General features: G+C 59.1%; 2 protein-coding genes across 2 annotated transcripts; one reads left to right on the top strand and one right to left on the bottom strand.

Moving 5' to 3' along the window:
• Positions 1-1,357: 1,357 nt before the first annotated feature.
• Positions 1,358-4,655, top strand: CBX8 (chromobox 8). The gene is made up of 5 exons (XM_023211637.1): positions 1,358-1,538; positions 1,934-1,977; positions 2,183-2,248; positions 2,375-2,441; positions 2,924-4,655. The coding sequence occupies exons 1-5, from the start codon at positions 1,470-1,472 to the stop codon at positions 3,839-3,841; spliced, it is 1,164 nt and encodes a 387-aa protein (XP_023067405.1). The 5' UTR covers positions 1,358-1,469; the 3' UTR covers positions 3,842-4,655.
• A 6,202-nt stretch (positions 4,656-10,857) lies between these two features.
• CBX2 (chromobox 2) lies at positions 10,858-20,228 on the bottom strand. Its single transcript, XM_023212098.2, has 5 exons — positions 20,083-20,228; positions 19,965-20,008; positions 18,967-19,032; positions 16,556-16,661; positions 10,858-14,643 (listed from the first exon to the last, which is right to left on the bottom strand). Exons 1-5 carry the CDS (start codon positions 20,152-20,154, stop codon positions 13,342-13,344), a joined length of 1,590 nt encoding a protein of 529 aa, XP_023067866.1. The 5' UTR covers positions 20,155-20,228; the 3' UTR covers positions 10,858-13,341.
• Positions 20,229-20,234: the final 6 nt, after the last annotated feature.

Genomic DNA, 20,234 nt, shown 5'->3' with positions numbered 1-20,234 from the left:
CGCCCCCGCCACGGGTCACCCGCAGCCGAGCTGGCGGCAGGGTCGGCGGTGCACGTGCGTCTGTGCGCATGGCGAAGCGGTCGCCGCCGGCCCTTGTCCCTTTCCAGGAGCCCGCCATCTTCGCGCGTGAGACCCTCTCGCCCAGCCCGCACTGGACCCAGCGACGTCCCCCAGCTTCCCGCGCCGGCGTTTCTCGCAGGATGTCCGCCGCTCACGTTGGGAAAAGCGGTGGACAGGAAGTGCGCGGGCCGGGCGCCGGGGTCCGGGGGAAGCCAGACGCACCCCCAGCCGCGCACCCCATCCCTTGCCGGCTCTGCCCAGATGCCCTTAGCCCACCCAGGCCACTAGCAGGGGGCGACCAGGGCAGGCAAGGTTCGGTGCCAGGGCCTGGCGGGGGCGGGCAGCGCGGGCTAAGGGCAGGGGCAGGTGGCTGCGGGCGTCGGGGACGGTCGGGGGGCAGGAAGAAGCCGCGCGACATCCTCTGTGGGGTCCTGGGCTGCAGGCGGGCTCCGGAGGGAACAGCCGGGCCTCCACCAGGTCTGTGTTTGACTTCGGAGCCGGGGAGGAGCGCTCCAGCCAGCCCGGCTCGCAGGGCCCAGAGGGTGGCCGAGGGCAGGGCCGCTCGACAGGAGCCTGAGACACAGGCACATTGATTCGTTAGCGGGACCAGGCTGTGGGGGGGTGGAAGTTGCCATGGAGACCGGGGGTCGGGTGTGCGGGGCTGGGGGCGGGGGCCGAGGGAGAAGCGGGCCGAAGGGCGCGCCGCAGGCTCTCGGGGTTCGGGCGCGGCCCGCGGCGCCCCAGCACCTGTGCATTGTGCATTGTGCAGCGCGGGCGGCGGGGGGAGGGGAGGGCGCGAGTCCTGGGCGGTGGGGGTGGGGCGGGCCGGGGTCTGCCGAGGGGCGGAGCCGGGCTGACATCGCCGCGGGGATCCCAGCGAGAGCTGTGGGGGACGCCGAACACCGGAGGGACAACTTGGTGGCGGGGGAGGGGGCCCCGGCGAGGACAGAGGGCGGCCGGCCCCCCTCGCCAGCCCAGCAGACTGACAGCGGCCGGGCCCGCCCTCCCCGCGGCGTCACTTCCGGCGGCGCCCCCTCCCACTTGCGCGCTCAGTCTCTGGAGTCGCCTCGGACTCCGCCCCCTGGCGATTGGAACGCGGGTCACGTAGCAACGCGGGGGAGAAAGGGAGAGGGGCGTGGCTCGGAGCTCGTCCAATCAGCGTGCGGGGGCGCAGGCCTCCGGCCGCTCGGCTTTAGCAACGTCGTTAGCAACACGTGGGGCGGGAGGAAGCGCTGGGCGGAGGGGAGGGGGCCGAGCGGAGGAGCGCGGGAGGGGGGCCGCGGGAGGGAGCGAGAGCGCCGGGAGGGGGAGGAGAACTGACGTCAGCGGGAGAGTATTATGGTCTGTCGTGCGCTGGCTGCTGCTTTTCTGCTCCTGGAAGCGGCCAAGAGGGGAAGCGGCGAGTCAACATGGAGCTTTCAGCGGTGGGGGAGCGGGTGTTCGCGGCCGAAGCCCTCCTGAAGCGGCGCATACGGAAAGTAGGTGCCCCCGGGCCTAAGGCCTCCGTGCGGCCGGGCCCTCCCCTCCCGGCCCGGGTTCCCTCCCCCTGCTGCAGCCCAGCTTCCCTTCCCCCAGGTCCCAGCAGCGGCCGCGGCCGTGGCGGCGGCGGCGGCGGCGGCGGCGGCTCTGAGCCCAAGCGCTTTCCTTAGACTTGCAGCGATGCACGGATTGCATGGGTGGGGGGCGGGGTGGGGAATGAATGCCGGTGCATGCACTTTGTGCAGCGTTAGGTGCAGGGGTGATGCAGCGGGCGCGTGCCTTTTGCGGCGGGGTTTCGAGCATTCATCTGGTGCATGCATTTTCGCATGCATTTCTTGTATCCTCGTCATGCATTTCTCCCCATGCACACACATTATCCCCTTTGCACCCGCAGGGACGCATGGAATACCTCGTGAAATGGAAAGGATGGTCGCAGAAGTAAGTAGGTTATATGCAATTTTCAATCCAGTACAGTTATTCGGGAGCTTTCTTTCTTCCTCTTTTTGCCTTTACGTTGAAATACAATACAATGCAATGAGAAAAGTTACACATACACACACACACACACACACACACACACACACATCCTCTGCTCTCACCCTGCTCCTGGGACTGATGCCCACTTCTTCCTGATTCCCTTTAGGTACAGCACATGGGAACCGGAGGAAAACATCCTGGATGCTCGCTTGCTGGCGGCCTTTGAGGAAAGGTACAGACCCTTCCAAGTCCCAGCCACTCACTTAGAAACAAGTAGAGTGGCTTCTCTCCAGCCTGGACTAGAGTCCCACTTGCTTTCTTTACTCACGTACCCTTTCTCCTTTCCTTCTTTCTCCAGGGAAAGAGAGATGGAGCTCTATGGCCCCAAAAAGCGAGGACCCAAGCCCAAAACCTTCCTCCTCAAGGTAGGTTGGCAGTGTCCAATGGTGGAGGACAATGTTGTTGAGTCATTTGTGGGAAGGGGGCCCTGAGGACTGTGAGCCAATGGGGTGTCCACACATGTTGCCTATTTGTAATCTAGGAGGGAGTTCCCTGACAAGATGTCACCAAGTCAGTAGCAGCTCCAACCGTGCCTGGGGGGACTGGCTGGGCCACACTAGAATTCCTTTACCCTCCCCCTGCCAAATGGACATATAATCAAATGCAAAAAGTGTGCTTTTTGCAAATGACTGCTTCCAGCCAAATCTACCCCTTCTCCCATCCTTCTACCTCTCAGCTCCAACAACCTCCCCACCCATCCATCCACCCACCCACCCATCCATGCATGCATCCATGTAGAAATTCCCAGGCATCATAGGGTAAAGATAGGAGACCAAGGCTAGAGCAGGAGTCCTGTGGGGGTGGACAGGGCCCTGCCCCACTCTTGATTCCATCTTCTCTCCTGCAGGCTCAGGCCAAGGCAAAGGCCAAAACTTACGAGTTTCGAAGTGACTCAGCCAGGGGTATCCGGATCCCCTACCCCGGCCGCTCGCCCCAGGACCTGGCTTCCACTTCCCGGGCCCGGGAGGGCCTTCGAAACATGGGTTTGTCCCCGCCAGCAAGCAGCACCAGCACCAGCAGCACCTGCCGCACAGAGCCCCCTCGGGACCGGGATCGGGACCGGGACCGGGAGCGGGATCGAGAAAGGGAGAGGGAGCGAGAGAGGGAGCGGGAACGTGAGAGGGAACGAGAGCGGGGTACCAGCCGAGTGGATGACAAGCCCAGCTCGCCGGGGGACAGCTCTAAGAAGCGAGGCCCCAAGCCGCGGAAGGAGCTCCCGGACCCCTCACAGAGGCCCTTAGGCGAACCCAGCGCCGGCCTCGGAGAGTACCTCAAGGGCAGGAAGCTGGACGACACCCCTTCCGGGGCAGGAAAGTTTCCAGCTGGCCACAGCGTGATCCAGCTGGCCCGAAGGCAGGACTCGGACCTGGTGCAGTGTGGTGTGACCAGCCCTAGCTCAGCTGAGGCCACGGGCAAGCTGGCTGTGGACACCTTCCCTGCCAGGGTGATAAAGCACAGGGCTGCCTTCCTGGAGGCCAAAGGCCAGGGTGCCCTGGATCCCAGTGGTGCCCGGGTCCGACATGGCTCAGGCCCCCCCAGCTCTGTGGGGGGCCTCTACCGGGACATGGGGGCCCAGGGGGGAAGGCCCTCCCTCATCGCCAGGATCCCTGTGGCCAGAATCCTGGGGGACCCGGAGGAAGAGTCCTGGAGCCCCTCCCTGACTAACCTGGAGAAGGTGGTGGTCACGGACGTGACCTCAAACTTTTTGACCGTCACCATTAAGGAAAGTAACACGGACCAAGGCTTTTTTAAAGAGAAAAGATGAATGCTGGGTGGGTGTGCCCAGAATGAGAGCAGGGGAGAGAGTGAGCGTGAGCTTGGCATAGTGATTTTTATTTCTGGGTGGGATGTGGCCTTTTGGCTGGTCCTATCCCTGATGTGACCCCCACCCCCACCAGCCCCTTTCATCCCTCCTTCCTCCCCGTCAGTTTTTGTTGGAAAGATTATCTCTAGAGTTATATTTTCTATTAGATGTAAATATGTTATTTAAGAAAAATATCTAAATATATATATTTCAACTCTTGAAGTTGTTTTATTTAAAGGAGAGAGACTCTCATGGTGCTTTAGTTGGGGCAGGCAAATGAGCTGGGGCAGGAGGGGCCCCCTTGCCCCAGGGCTCTAGGGAAGTTGGGGCCTGGGTACAGGTTTCTGAGAGTGTCTGGAGGGGCTTGGCCTGCCCACCCCACCCCTCCTTCCTTCTCCCACAGCCCAATGCCAGACTCCTGGCACCAAGGCCCGGCCCAGATTTGCTCTCTCTTCCCATTGGCCAGGCAGTCCAACAAAAGGTTGGCTCCCCAATCAGAAAAAAGGGGGGGTGGGGTCAGTTTTCCTTTTTTCACTTTTTTTTTTTTTTTTTAAGGTAAAGAAGTCTATTAGGGAAAAACAGTATTAACTTGAATAAGCTTTTCGTGTGTGATGTTGAAGGTTAAAACGTCCCCAGCAGGCAAGGGACAGGAGATTTCTCCCCAGGACCACACCAGGAAATGCACTTTAGGGAGGGGTGTGTGTGTGGTACACGCAGATCGTGTGTATGTCATGTGGATAAAACTCCCCGTTCCCTCGTTCCTTTCCTTACTCCGCAGAAAGAAAAGAAATCCAGCGAATCTGTTTACATTCCCGAAATGCCAGGATAAATTGGGAGGATTGCGTGTCAGTGCTCAGAGTTCGAGACAGTTGTTTTACAAGAAAAGTGTTGGGGTGGACTTTTACTTTTCGCGTCCTCTAGCTTCGCCAGGAGAAGAGACGGTGGCCCCCACCTCCCAGGAAGAGTTGGACAAGCCTCCCTGCTTGGGGAGGGCGGGCCGCCAGCTCTGTGATGGACACACGGCCAGACAGGCCCACCCTGCGGGACCCACGGAGGGAGGCGCGGCGGCGGGCGTTGGGCGGCGGGCGCTGCTGGGAGCAGTGACTTCGCACCCAGGCCCTCGCCACGGCCAGGCTTGGAGTGTGGCGGAGGACCAGGGCTCGGGGCTCGGAGCTGGGGCTGGACTCACCCCCCGCGGCTCCGGCCGGGCACGGAAAGGAGGGGCGAGGCGGGGTTTACATCCAAGTATGTGCATCGGAACTTTTGCTTTTTCCTTTTTTTTCCCCCCGTCCTTCTTAAAAGCAAAAGCTATAATTTATAGGTCTTTTCGATTCGCAGTGTTCTCTATTTGAACTCAACATTCAAACTCCGCCAAAGGGGGAGGGAGGAGCGGGAGTTGGGAGTGGGGACGGCCGCGGCGGGGAAGGCCGTACGCGGCGGCGGGGCCTGGGACGCCCCTGCCCGGCGGACTTGACCACTCTGCGCTCCGAGGGCGCAGAACGTGCGCCCCTCTTTTGACTCAAAAGCACAAATCAGTCCCCTCCACTCCACCCCCGTCTCTCGGAGCAGGGATCCCGCAGCCTCCCTGCCCTCCCCGCCCTTAAAGGGCCAGCGAAGATCTAACTTACCATTGCTTGTAGAGGGAGGGGCGCGGGGGCCCTGCGCGCCAGGGGAAGCACAGACTCGGGGCGAGCGAGGCGGGGAGTCGGGGGTGGGGGAGCTTCGCATGGAGTGGGGGGTGCTGGGAGGGAACCCAGCCTCATCCTCCGCACTCCCGGCTTCTCAGCCTCTCTCTCCTCCAGACTTTCTTGCCTTTAAAGAGAGAAAAGGAGGGAAACGGTGTATTACATGATGGTGTTTGTTTTTGAATATCAAATTGCGCCTATAAAGAGAAGCCCCTGGAATGGGGATTTTTATCTACTCACATTTGTAAAACAGGTATTTTAGACTTTGTATAAAGAAGCGCCGTTGACCGAGTGTATCTATTTAAATGTCGATGCTATTTTCAGATGAAACTTCACTGAGGGGGCATGTCTGTTACCGAGTGGACAGGACTGGGGGACACGCGTCTTCACCTGGCCGCCGCCTCCCCTTCTCTCCCGCCTGCCCTTTACTCCCACCTCCCTCCCTTCCTGGGGCTGACTTTGCCCCTTCCCTTGGACCTTCCTCCAGCCAGCCTGGCTCTGTCCCTACCGCCCCTCCTTCCTGCTGTTTGTCCGTGGCCGTGCGTGTGTGTCTCCTTCTCTCGCTCTTGCGACGCTGACCTGGGGGGTGGGTGGGCAGGGGCCGGGGGCCACGTGGCTGGGAGTCTGCAACCGCGCAGGATGTGTGCGCTGTTGGGTTTATCTGATTCTAAGATTTGTACAAATCTCCAATCGATCTCCGCCTCAGCCCAAGAGTGAAGCTTCGGTACCTATCTTCTGCGGTTGTGAATGTCTGTATCCAATACCGCTTTTTACGTGTTTAAATACATTCTTTGTAAATAGAGACATGGCTTGGTTTTATTCTTCTTTTTCTTTCCCTGAGCAAAGGGAAGAGGCATCCCGGGAAGGGAGGATCGTCCCTCTTCTCTCAGTACCCATCCCGTCCTCCCGCCCCCATCCTCGCCCCCATCGGCGGAGGAACGGTTCCTGCAAAGGCCCTTCCCCAGCTGGGGAACCCACCTGGTTGGGATAGAGGTGGGCGTGGGAGGCCGCGGCGGCTGACTCTCCTCAGCCCATCTAGGGGAAGCCGTTTGGCTCTCCGCGCCTACTGGCTGCACTTCTTCGGGACCCGGGCAGTATCTGGGGACCCCGGAGGATGCGCCTGAGGTCGGGGGTTCACCTTTCCTCTGACGGGCTCTTCCAGCGCGCCACACCCCCAGGCCGGAGGTGTCTGGTCTCCGAGGCTCCGGGGCCTCGCCGCGTTGCCCACAGCCTCCCGGGCCAGCCCCTCGGAGCTGCTGTGAGACCCACTTTCCAGACCCACCCAATCTTGCTAGCGCTCCCCGAAATGCAGAGCCTCGCGCCTATTGATTGAGGAATTGAATTCGCGGGTATTGCTAGGCAACTGCCTGCTCAGAGCCGGCGCAGAGCGCTGCTGATGTGATTAGTGAACCTGGCGCCGCCGCGCCGCAGCCCCGCGCACCCCCGCCCCGGAGTCCCCGCAGCCTTTCCGGCCCAGGTCTCCTAGGCGGGCCTAAACCCTAACGCTGGGCAAGGGACGATGCGGGGAGAGCAGAGTGCGGGGTGGGGGTGGAGAGGGAGATGTTCTTGGCCTTTTCTGGCCACAGACTTCACAGCAGTAGGGGCGGGGTCTTGAAGCCCGCACAGGAGAGCCATCCTTGGGATCCCCAAAGAGGCCACCGCACTAAACCCAGTTCTACTTCCATAGTACCCGGCAGACGTCACCCTGCCAGGACGCCGCGATTCAGGCTCACCCCTAACACCCACCCGGGGGAACATGGACAGGGGTAGCTCACGCATCTCCAGCCCCTTGCTGAGGAGTCAGTGGCCCGGCCCTTGGCGGAGCTTCCCCCTTCCCCAGCTGTGACCGGTGTGGGAGGGCGCGGGAGGACAGGAGCGTTCTGGCGCCCGGGCCCAGGGCAACGGATCACAGAGCCCTGACTGTCCTTCCGACGTGAGGGCCTGCGCTGCCGGCCGAGTAGGGTCGCTGGCCGCCAGGTGTCAAAGATCTCAGCCCGAGACTGCCCCACCGCAACGGGCGGTCTCTGTGCTGGCAGGGGACATCAAGGGAAGGTGAATGGGGTGGCCCAGCGATGGTCGCCGCTTGGACGGGGCTCCCTTCCGCGTCCACTCCTGGGTGTGTGGGGCAGTGGAATGGGCTCCTGCTTAAGCAGACGGGAGGGCCCCCACCCTGCCCCTTTTTCGGGTTCTCTGGCCATCAACCTCGGCTTTGAGGAGCGCCCTCACGGGTTTCCGTTTCCTGGGCAGATTCCCTGGGAGTCCCCCACAACTGCAGAGACCAGGTGTGCGTGGCGGCCTCCAGCCGGACTGGTTACCCTGCGTCCCGAGGACAGGGCCAGCTAGTGTGGCCACCGCGGCGGGAAACCTGACCTCGCACAAACATTGGTTGGATTGGAAGGTTCATGCTCTTCCTAGAGTGTCGGATAGGATTCATTTTCCGTCCCTTTGATGCTGGCTTCGCACCAATGCTGATCTAGGCACTGTGCCATGCGCCCCGGCCGCCGGCGCACAGATCTGCCCCGGCCCTCTGGGGCTCCTGTGCCGGTTTCCTCTTCTCATCTAGAAGCCCTCCAGGCCGAGAGGCGTGCTGTCCAGCGTGGAAGGCGGCTGCCCGCAGCCGCGGGTCCTGAACGCGGCGAGAGGGGCTGCGGGCAGGGTCGGGGCTTTCCTCCTGAGAGTTCGGAGGCGGAGGTGGCCGGGGTGCAGGTGCGATTGAGTCCCGGGCGCCCTGGAGACGCGGCTGGCTTTTCCCTTGTCGGTCCGAAGGGCCGGCGGCCGACCTTGGTGGGATGCGCGCGCCCTCTACAGGTGGCAGCGTCGGCCCGGGTCGCCCGCGCCCACCCCTTACCCCCGGGGAGCCAGTAGCTTTCTGGTCGCGAACCCTAACTGAGAAAGCCTTATCTACCCCCCACCCAACGGCACCGCTGGGCGCCCACCACCACGGGCGCCCCTCTGCGTCCTCCCTGAGCCCCGGCGCTCGATCCGCGAGGGCGGAGGGGAGGAAGGAGAGGTCCACACGCCCGGACCACCGTCCTCCCAGCCCCTCCGCATCCATCGCTCCCGGCGCCCGCGGGCAGGTCGCGGCGGCGTGGGGCCGGGCCCTCGAGCGGGGTCGGGCCCTTGGCAGCCCAGTCTATTCTTCTGAGGGGGCCTGGATTAGGCGATCACATCAGCGGCGCAGAAACTAACAAAGGCCGAGCGAGCTCGGCCCGGCACCCGAATCCCGGTAGAAATGGGCTCTCCGGAAAGGCTGGCTCCACATCGGGAGCCGCGCCTGCTCCTGCTCGGCCACCTTGCTCCTTCCTGGCGGTCCCAGCCCCTTTCTGCAGCTCTCATAAGCCAGAGGACAGGCTCGCTGGGGGTCGCCCCTGCCCACTTTCTCCAAAACAAAACAGCCAGAGACTTGCGAAGGCAGCAAAAGAGAGCCCACCAGCAGTCTTCTTTCTCTGCAACAGTCTGATTTCGAATTCGCAGGCCTTCCTGGAGCGGACTAATGCTGGGGGTCACATTTCCATTTGTAGGGGGAACCCTTTCCTGAACCAAAAGACTCAGGCCTTGGCCCCAAGTAGCTTTTCACCCAGTGACCGCAACATCTAGGCCCAGCTTCCCTCTTCACTTCAAAGAAACTCTGTTCTCCCTGGAGGCTGGAAGTTATGAATAAATTCATGCTGAGGTTGGTGCAAGCCTTAAGGGGTCGGGGAACGTTCTATAATAAGCAAATCACCTCTTTTTTTTCGCGAGCCTTGGGTTAGGAGTTGCAGTAGCTTCTAACTCACAGTGACTCCTCTGGAATTTTATGGCTGCCTCCTTGTAAAGCATGAGCACATGTGGTGGCTTCAAGGGGCTGAGTGGCTTTCCAACGCAGCATCTCTGGATACTGTGGGGGCGGGGAGAGGGAGAGTTTTGGTTTAACTTTGTCTCTGGAAGGGAGCAATCTCAAAATGAGTTGATTATATATTGCAGCATCCCTGACCTCACCTAACAGATGCCGGTAACGCTGCGCCTGCCCCCAATCCCTGCCATTGTGTTTTTTCTATTTTTCCCATTAATTCAGTCTCTCAAACTCAACACTACTGACGCGCTGGGAAGGATCATTTCTTTCTGTCATGGAGAGTATCCTGTGCACCCCAGGACATCTAGGAGCCTCAGGACATACCTCAGGACATCCTCTGGTGTCCACGCACTATATGCAAGTGGCACCCACCCCACAGCGTGACAACCAACACCTCCAGATCTGCCAAGGGTCCCCTGCAATGCCAAATTGTTCTCTGTTGTGAACTACTGGTATATGGACTCTTAAACCCCCATCCCTTGCTTGGAAACACATCTTTTTCTGCACCCTCTGCAAGTGGCCAAGCCTTTCCCAGGCTTTGATTTTTCTGTGCCACAAGTATTCAGCCCATGTCCAGACGAGTTATTTTGCCTCAAGAAAGGAAAAGAGCAGAGTCTACTGTGTTTCCAGGGATCACTCATGATGTACACCAGGCCACAAGTGTTTTTAAAAATTTATTGATATACTGAGAGATAACAAAAGGACAAAAATCTTCTGACGCCATTTGCTGTCTTTCCCCTGTAAAATAAATTAACATCAGTCTAAAAAAAGAAAAAACCCTGCAACTTTGCTAGTTTTCCAAAAATGCTAGAAAATCAACAGAATCATGGGTGCATGTGAGTAAAATCTGGTCGTCTAGGCACTACCTGTCCCCACCTCCATTCCCTTTCCCCACACCATCAGGGGCTTTTTGGGGCAAACATTTCCTTGAACTGATTGATCCTAATTAAATGTGGGCCCTGGGCTGCTGTCCTGTTTCAACACAGATCCTCTCCTAGGGCAATCACATATCTACTTTTGTTCTCTTTTAAGAAAGCAAACAGCCATAGTTGAAAGCAATTAGAAGTGGCATGCATGAATGATTTTTTTTTTTTTTAATTAAAAAACACAAATCATGCCAGTGATTGGCTTTGGTTCAAAGCTTGATCCTCCCCCAGTCTCCCCTTAATGAAAGCTCTGGGCCCAGAGCCCTCTCCAACTAGGTCAGAATTTCGAGCGTAACCAAAACAAGGAACACTCTTTTTTGGTACAAAATATATACATATAAAAATATGCCAACACCTCTAAGGAAGACAGACTGGCCACTGCTTCCTATTCAATACAGGAGCAAACAAGATGGGGTTAACACACCATTACACACATACACACTGCCACAGTTACTGTGGGACCTTTGGGAAAAAGCAACAATGCATCTTGTCAGATGTGCCAGACACCTAGCTACACAAACACACACACATAAATAGCAGCAAATAAAAATAGAAAGTCTACTTTTATTTATTGGTAAACGTAAGACAACCAAGTCTGAGCATTCGGTGCAGTTCCCAGTGGTGGCCCTTGCCCTGCACACGTGCACACGCTCTTGAAGCACCAGGAAAAACACACGACACAGTAAGAAGGCAAAGTGGCTGGGAGTAAGGTATCTGCAGATTCAAACTTTGGGACTGAAGTAGCTGGTAAGCAGAAAGGCACCGAATCAGGGTCTGGAGACCTGGCTGCTGGGGAGGACAGGCAGCCAGGGACAGATCCTCATTTCTCCAACAGCTCCTGGAAGGACAGTCACCCCAAGGGCTTGGAGAGCTGTTAGTCTGGCTTTGGAGTGTTGAAGGTAGCACAGCGCTCCGCAGGAAGGAGTCACAGGCTTGGCTGTCTGGGCACAAGGAAGCTGATGCCTGAGGCCCAGCATGCCAGGATCCACGCCTCCTCCCAGGCTGCGCAGTGAGCTGGAATCTCTCCTCTCCCGTGGGGAGCAGCTCTTCCTTACTGCCTGCTTCCAGCTCTGGCCTAGCTATGTGGGACCCCTAGCCCTTCAATTCGCCGAGGCGGGAACCATTCCTGTGGCAGCCACTACCACCACTGTGGGCTGGCCTTCAACGAAGCCATGGACATGGGTCCCTACCCAAAGGCACACTGTTAAGATCAATTTGCTACACCAAGGCCACCTCTTCCTATTTGGCACGGTGAGGTACTGGGGGGTCTTGCAGTCTGGTAGGCCTGTCCCCGAGAAAACAGAGCCCATTCTCGAAGTCTGGGCTGCTCCACGGAAGGGCAGCCTTTCCTATAGTCAGGCACTGGAATAGCCCCATGCTTGCTGGCTGACTCCATCCAATCAGACGATCAGAAAGTGACCACCCCACCCTCTTTTGTTTTTGGCATCACAAAGACCCAGTGACCAGATTGCCTGCCGCTGCCACCTGTGGGCTGCCCTGCCTTTCTGCCCAAGCTGCTCTCAGAACGGAAATCCTGATATTGGTCAGAAGCCATACAAGGTAGCTCCCAGACGTGGCCACCCAGAGGTGGCTCACAATCTAGAGTTAACAGGGGCCTCAGGGCCAAGGCTGACAGATTCAGCTTCCCAGGGCCTTCTACCAGGTGGGTCCCCTAGAATTTGTCCAGCTTCCCAAATGGCACAGGTATAGTTTTTCAGCTGGAAAGGAGCCAAGCAGGGAATGCCTAAGGGTGCGGGGGATTGTCAGGGAAAGTGATACTCCTTAAGGAATGCCTCATCCACCTGGGCAGGGCCCTGCACAGGCAGCAGGGAGTTGTGGGCAGGACCCACCGCACACACCTGCAGCACGGGGAGGGCCGACAGACGGGCCCATCGACTCACAAGTTCCAGCACTCCTGTCCTCCACGTCTCCGGGGCAGTCTGTGGTCCATTAGGACAAAGCCAGTCCTTTATTAGCAAAAGGTAGATCCTGGGAGTGGAGGGAGGGGCTTGCTTGCCAAGGGTCCTGCCCACTGGACCTGAGCACCTCCACTTTGGGTTTTCCTTGGGACACTGAACTCTGGGCTTTCTAGAAATGGAACATGCTTCAGTGGGCCTGGGGCAGGGGGTGGGTCTGGGTGTGGAAGGGGACTCAGGTCACTTCTCATTGGGACACGGGCAGGAAGGAGGGCAGCAGCCACAGCCTGCCTCTCCTGCTCTGAGGCGTGGAGGCTCTTCAGGTGGAACCTAGCTGTGGGACCACCCTCTCCCCACCCACGCTGGCTCGCAGGCTGTTTGGGGGCTGTGGATGCCACCCTGAATTGGGGCTAGATGGCCACAAAGCCAGCCTTTTAGGGCTCCTAGGCTTGCTCTACTCTAGCTGCCTGCCACTGTCCTTTCACAGTAAGGCCCCAGCCAGCCCCCAGCTGTCAGGGGCAAGCTCCCCACCCCACCTCTGCAGGCTCAGGCAATGCCAGCCAGGCCCGCCCCTGCTCATCCCATCTCCCAAAAGCTGCCACCAGGTGGAGGGAACACTAGTTCCACTGGCCTTGCCTCCCACAATACTCTCTGCCCACCCCAGGGCTGAAAGCGAGATACACCAGACGTCCCCAGCTGACACCTCAGCCCCTGCGAGGCAGGGAGCAAAGCAGTGATTCAGTCGCACAGGCCAGTGAGGAGCAGTTCAAACGCAGCCACGCAGCAGCCTGCTCTGTTCAAGACAGTCACCTTGAGCTACAGGTGCCACTGCATTTCCTGAGGCAAGAGGGGAAAGCGAAGAGGCCTGCAGAGGTAGGAACACGGTGGAGACCAACAAGGTAGTGAGACCCCCTGGCCTACCTCGCGGGACAGGGCAGGATGCGGGGAGAAGCCCCTTCCCAGTCTGCCCATCAAGGAGACCACCCCGCTCCTCCTCCCCTGACCCAGACTCTTGAGGGGGCTTGGGCTGGGAGTCAGCCAGCCAAGCGAAAGCCCAGGCAGCGAAGGGGAGTAAGAGCGGGCAGCTGGTGGCACAGGGGGTTCAGTAATGCCTCAGGCTGAAGAAGCCCACGCTCGTGGGAGACTCCTTCACTGTGACGGTGATGAGGTTGGCAGTGACGTCAGTGACAAAGACATGCTCGATGAGGCTGCGGGTGGGCTTCCAGTCCTGGCTGGTCTGAACGGACACTGACGGGTTCTGACCAGCGCTGGGTGGCGAGGTGGAGTCCGGGTCAGAGTCCGAGCTGCTGCTCTCCTCGCCTGCGCTCATCTCTGGCAGTGTGGCTGCCTTGCGGGCTTCTCCAGGGGCTGTGCGGCTCTCCTGCCCACTGGGGGTAGCACTGCCCTTGACATAGTCCCTCTTGCTGGCAGGGGTGGGCGGCGCCACTGCTCTGGAGGCCAGCTTCTCACTTTTGCTTGTGTCGGTGGGCATGGCGGCCCCGCTGCCCCCAATGAGGCCACTCCCAGTGCCCTTCCCAGGGACTGGGTTGGTGGCTGGGACACCCTTGGTGGCAGTGGCATGGCGGGAGAGCAGACCCACCCCAGGCATGCCATTCTTGACACTTTGCAAGTCCAATACCTGGAGGCTCAGCTCCTGGGTGGGTGCTGACTGAGGGCCTGGGCACCCAGCAGGTACCCTGCTGGTACCATGGGTGTGTGGGGGGCCCCCTGTGCTCCCTTTCTGCTCCACAGCCCCGCTGCTGGGGGCCTTCGGGATTTTACTTCCTGGAGGGCTCATTCCCAGCTCCCCTTTCTGCGTCCTCACCTTCAGGTCCAGCCCAAGGCCGCACTTGTTGGTGGCCTGGGCCTTCAGTGCCAACCTGCTGGCGGCCTGGCTTTGGGTCATGCGGTTCATGTAATGCACGATGGAGCTCTGCCAACTGATGCCACCCCGGCCGGGGCTACTGGCCATGCCCTTCATCAGGCTGGCCAGGTTCTCTGGGGTGGCCATGGCACCGGGGCTGCTGCAGGCCTCCTTGGCATGGGCCTTCAGAGCTGCCAGGCCTGCCACGGGGGCGCTGAGTGGAGGGGGTAGCTTGCTGGCTGGGGCCCCCAGATCCTTCCGGGCGGTCTTCAGCACCTTGGCCAGGCTCACGGGTCTTCGGGTTGCCTTCTGCTCTGGGGGCAGGGGCTTTCGCCCCCGCTTCTTCCGGATGGGATCCTTCAGCTCGGGTTTGGCCACCAGGATCTGGGCCTTCTTCTGAGGCACTGGGTGGGTGTCGCGGCCCCGGGGACCCCTCTTGGCATCTAAATCACTGTCATCCTCTTCATCCGAGGAAGAGGACGACGACGTAGAGGAAGAGGAGGAACTGCTGGACTTGGATTTAGAGGGAGCATCGGGTTCCTGAAAAAAGATAAAGGAGAAGTTGGCTGGGTGCGGTGGCTCACGCCTGTAATCCCAGCACTTTGGGAGGCGGAGGTGGGTGGATCACCTGAGGTCAGGGGTTCGAGACCAGCCTGGCCAACATAGCGATGCCGTCTCTACTAAAAATACAAAAATTAGCTGGGTGTGGTGGCACGTGCCTGTAGTCCCAGCTACTGCAGAGGCTGAGGCAGGAGAACTGCTTGAAATCGGGAGGTGGAGGCTGCAGCGAGCCGAGATTGTGCCACTGAACTTCAGCCCGCGTGACAGACCAAGACTACGTCTCAAAGACAAAAAAAATAAAAGATAAGGTGTCACACCTCCACTGCCTGCTCCCCGGGTCCAGAGCGCCATGCTGTCCCCAAGGAACACTGGGCACCTTGCAGCCATCAACTCCTGTGGCTTCCAGACCAGAGAGGCAATCAGGAAGCAGCAACTTCTCACCACGCTCACAGTTCCATGAGAGGCAAAATCAAAGGTAAAATAGAGAGAAAAATAGGTGGCTCCTAAAAATGAAGTCAGAATAAGGACGGACGAAGTCCACACCGTAACATCCCGGTCCACCATCAGTTTCACGGGGAATGCAGATTTAGCTCCGGGCTGTAGAGCAGACGTTCAAAGACAACGGTATCCAGAGCATCACAGTTATCAGGACTCAGGAGGTTACAGGTCGTATGAAGTAGCACACACAGCTTTGCAGCCTAAACCAACTGGGCTTCAGTATCCCCATTTCCCAGTCTGAGCCTTACAGGACACAGGTAAACAAACCACTGCACTCCTCGCCTTCTGGATGTCACCCCAAATATTAAATAAGGGTGTCCTCGTGTTTCATAGGCCTCCCATGCTGCCTGCTGGGTCAGAATTCTACAGCGTGTGCTTTAGGGAGTCAGATGCAACACTGCCTCCCTACCACCCCGTTCTCCCGACTGCAACAGGAGTGATCTCCTCAAACCTCCTCAAATAAGGCGTCAAGCACTGCCTTGTAGCCACTCCTCAGTCGGCAGGACTCCTGCAGCCCCACCATCCTGCTCAAAAGGAAGATTTTCAAGACAATGTAAGGCCAGTGTAGACCAGCCAACAAGATTCTACAGCAGAGAATCCCGTTCATTCAGGAAATCCTCCTGGACAGGCGGGTTCTGTAAGTGACTGAGCTCGTGGCCACAACACGCGGAGGTCCACGGACAGTGCCGGGAGGAGGGCATCAAAGAAGCACCTGGGACTGAGGCCAGGCCCTCCTCCCCGATCCTGTCCTGCCTCACCTGTCCTCAGGGAAGGGAGGGGCCCTGCCACGGACCCCAGGGGTACCTGCGTACCTGTGGCGGGGTAAGCCCGTCACTGTAGCGGGGAGGGGTGACAGGACAGTACCGAGACGGCCGAAGCGCATCATCAGCCCACAGTACCTCTGCCCTCCTCCAAGGCCCCTTCCGGCACCCCCTGGCTACTGGGTCAGCCCTGCCTTTCCTGGCCATCTCGATTTGAGGTACACTCACAGGTGGGCCTGGAGTAGCCCAAAATCTTGGGCTTGTGGGTCACATCTAGTCGGCAATCCTATGAGAACCTACTGTACGCATGCTTCCTGTTCCTTTCTGGACCCCATGGGAGTGAAGAGTGCTTGCCAGTACAGTTTGACCCTGCCACCCAGCAGAGAGGCGTGCAAGACAGGCTGAAGCAGGAAGCCCCTGGGAGGGCGGGGAGGAACTCTCAGCCGGCTGGGGCTCCTGGGGAGCAGAAGCTGAGGCAGGAAGAAAAGGGGGCTCCTGTTTTCCGAGTAGAGGGACAGACTGTTGGCAGAAGTGCCACCCCCTTCCTGAGGGCCCCAAACCCTCCCTCTGCCTGCCCCCTGCCCCAAGGGGGTGCTGGAGGTGGGGTCAGTATGCCTGGCGCAGCCACCCACCTTGAGCTTGGAGCGTCGGCTGCAGGAGGACATGGCAGTGAGCTTCCTTGGCCGGCCTCTCGGCCTCTTGCCTCTCTTCCGGTTCTGCACCTCCTTCTCATGTTCCCTGAAGGCACACCACCAGTTAATGGGGGAGAAGCCCTAGTGCATACCCCTTCTATCACATGGGACTCTATGGCTTCCAGCACCCTATTCCTGTTGGCCTGTAACAGCTCAACCTGTTTGCTGCAAACACATCATCAGATACCCAAGGCAGAGGTCAGACTCCATTTTTTGCACTAGGGTCAGTAACCAGCCATCCTATTTCATTTGGGTGAGGACAAGCTGAAGAGAGGAAAGCAACGCTGGGAAAACGATGATACCCCAGTTTTCTCCGACCTCTCTGAAGACAGCTTCCCGCCGGTGCACTGCTGCGTGGAAATTCTAGCCTATCCTAACCAGAAGTGGCCTCGGTGGCCACACGGTCCAACCTACTTACTTTCAATAGGAGAAGGAAGCCCAGGGCAAGGAGATGCCAGCAATCCCCTGGGCAGCTGCCTATGCATGAAACCCTCACGCAGGCAAGGAGCAACATGGGCCCTGCCCTCTAGCCTGCGCAGAGCCTGACTGCTGGCATATGACTCTCCTGGTTTCCTTTTTAAAAATACCTCTGTTCCTAAACTCTACTCTTGAGGGAGATAACAAAAGTGCCGAGTTCTGACGTAGGCAGGGCTCAATGCATGCCCCACCCGCAGTACCCCCTGAAGAGCCTCCACACCTCCTGGGTCACGAAGCGCTAGTAGAACCTCCAGCCCCCAGGGAAAGCTTGTATTTCAGGCTACTCTCAAGGGAAGGGGCCCTGGTAATTACACTGGGCAAACATCATCTCACTGGGGCCTGGAAGGCAACCTCCTCAACGCAGTTCTGAGGAGTACCAGGCAAAGCTCATACTCCAATTAAGTACTGGTCCTTAACCCGAAATCTCCTAAAAGGCCAGTGAAGTGTTGCATGGATCTCCTCCGCTGAAATACTAACCTGTGGACGGAGTGCTGTGAGCCTGTGCATCGCCAAGGGCCATACCCCCACCCCCTCCAATACCAAGCAGGTAATGGCCAGCTCCTGGTGCCCAGAGGGAGCTAGCGTGTTGGTGGATGGAGAAGGCTGAACAGCCACCTTCTCCGTCTTCTTTCTTCCACGACGTAATCCAAGCCACCCATGGGTTTTAAACTCTTGTTATCTCAGGTGTTTCTGCTCTAACCAAAACCAGTGGCAAGGGCACAATCTCTCTCAACTGTTAGGACACTGTGTTAGATGCAGAGAAACGTACCAACCTCTGAAGTGGGTCAAGCCATTGCCCCACCCCTAAGGCTCACAGGACCCAGCCAGGAAACAACACAAGACAATGCGTCGCCATTACGATTTTCCAAAGGGATTTAAGCAAGCACAGGCTCCTTTTCTTTTTACTCACCCCACCAGAAAACTCTTATTTCCCCACTGTCATGTCCCCTCTGGGAAGACCCAAAATGTTCTGCTACAGTGGAAAAAAGGGAACACACCTTTCGCTACCAGAGAACAAACCTGCTAGATTGACCCTGGCTGGGAAAGACTCCAGCCACCAATTCTTCTGCCTCTATCCACAGGGCAAGTCCAGCCAGGGGAGCCAGGGGGAGTTATCAGTCAAACACCCCACGCCTTGCCATTGCTTGAGTAGCACTCCCTGGCCCTTCATGCTGGGGTGTGGTGGGCACATCCACTGTCCCCTGCTCACCAGCCCTTGCCCTTGAACATCTCAAGGAGGCCTATCTCTTAACTCAAGCTTCCTACCTAAAAACAGAAATGACATCTAGAATGACAGAAACAAGTCTGGCCCAATCCGGTACCATGCGGCTATTTGGTACTGTATGCTGCAGGCCAGAGCAAAATAAATGTTTCGTTCTTGAATGACACCACAATAGGCACAAGCGCGCGTTGTGTGTTCCAGCTCCCTCTCTGAGCCTTCTCTTGCCTGATGGCACACGCGTTCAGGGCTGGAAGGGCAGGCCTGCGTCACTGTGGCAAACCTGCTATCCTGGTTTTTTGTTAGCGCCATGTGCAAATCACTCAGCAGAAAAGGCCAAGAGAAACTGCATCTTTATCTGAAGCAACTGAAAAAGTTGGTTTCTGCAAGTATGGCTGTCAGAAAAACCAAAGCACAACTTACTTGGGGTCTTCTCAGGGATGGATACAGGCTGGCTGGGAGAAGGTGGGAGAGGGGCTGGCTGGGGACTTTCACAGCCAGTCACAGAGATGGCCCTGGAGACAATCTTGCTAAGGGACCTCAGACCACAGCACCAGCTCCAGCCTCCGGGCAGGCGAGCAGCGCCCAGCACGACTCTGCGACCAGCCACCATCCCTCCCCCACGCCCTCCCCACAGTGCTGTCAGCGTCCTCACTTCTTCTGGAAGGCCAGGAGCAGCCTCGGGTCCAGGATGTTCTCCTCCGGCTCCCAGCTGTTATGTCTGCAAAGCAGAGGGCAGGGCAGCATTAGATGCCAGGCTGATGATCACGGCTTTGCAAAGCAGCCCGAGGGGGCCCGCCCTCACCGCTCCTCGACTCAGGCCGATGGCTGTGGCACCGTAGCACCATGGCACTTCTCAAAGTCCAAACCCAGGTTTTGGAGGCTGGCCATTCCCCACCAACCCAGCACTCTAACCTCAAACCCAAAGGGAAACTGCCGCTCCAACTCCCCAATTAAAACAAGGCCACAAGAGGACTTCCACAGTCTCCGCCTGGGAGAAAAACAAATCCCAATAAAACGCAAAGTTGCAGAGAGGGAATCCCCCAAACCCTGGCCTGGAGCCAGAGAAGGAAGGGAAGGCAGGTCCAGGATGCAGGGAGGGGCACAGGCGCCCAGCCCGAGATCCAGAACAATGTGGCGCGCGGGCCGGGGCACCTCGAGGGGTAGCGAAGAAAGAGCGCGGTCCGGGAAAACGGGGAAACGGGGCCGCGGGAGCAGCTGTGCACAGAGCCCCTTCCGGGGATGCCAAATCCCCTCCCTTCCATTAAAAGAAAGAAAGAAAAAAGAAACCCTACATCCATCAATACGAAGCTCAGGTTACAGCAGAGAGAATCTAGCCAAGAGGAGGGGGGCTTGCACCCCGCGCCTCCCTCCCGGCCGGGGCGGGGGGTGGGGGGAGCGCGGCGCCGGGGCCGAGGAGGTTCCGGCGCGGGGGGCCGCCCAGCTCTGCACCCGCGGGCGTGTAAACAAAGGGCAACCTCGGGCCGGGCGGCCTCCGCCCCCTCAGAGCCGGAGGAGCCCGCGGGGACCCCGCGAACTTCCCGCTCAGCCCGCGGGCGCCCCCAGGCCCCCGGACGGCGCGGCCGAGGGCTCCACGTCCCCACCCCCGGGCGAGGGGGCGGCAGGGCGGGAGCAGCGTCGCGGGGGACTCACTTAGAGGACCAGCCACGCCACTTGACCAGGTACTCCAGCTTGCCCTGCGGGGAGAGAAGAGGGGCCGTAAGTAGACGGGCGGCAGGCGGCGGGAGGGGGCCGGGCGGGCCGCACGCACCTTGCGGAGCCGCTTGCTCAGGATGCACTCGGCGGCGAAGACCTGCTCGCCCACGCTGCTCAGCTCCTCCATGCTGCCCGGCAGCCCGCCCGACCGCGGCGCCCGCCGCCCGTAGCCCGGCCGCACCGCCGCGCGCCCCGCCGGCCGCACAC

Source organism: Piliocolobus tephrosceles, chromosome 16 (genome assembly GCF_002776525.5).
Source record: "Piliocolobus tephrosceles isolate RC106 chromosome 16, ASM277652v3, whole genome shotgun sequence".
Taxonomy (NCBI): Eukaryota; Metazoa; Chordata; class Mammalia; order Primates; family Cercopithecidae; genus Piliocolobus; species Piliocolobus tephrosceles.
This window is presented reverse-complemented; position numbering and strand designations above follow the sequence as displayed.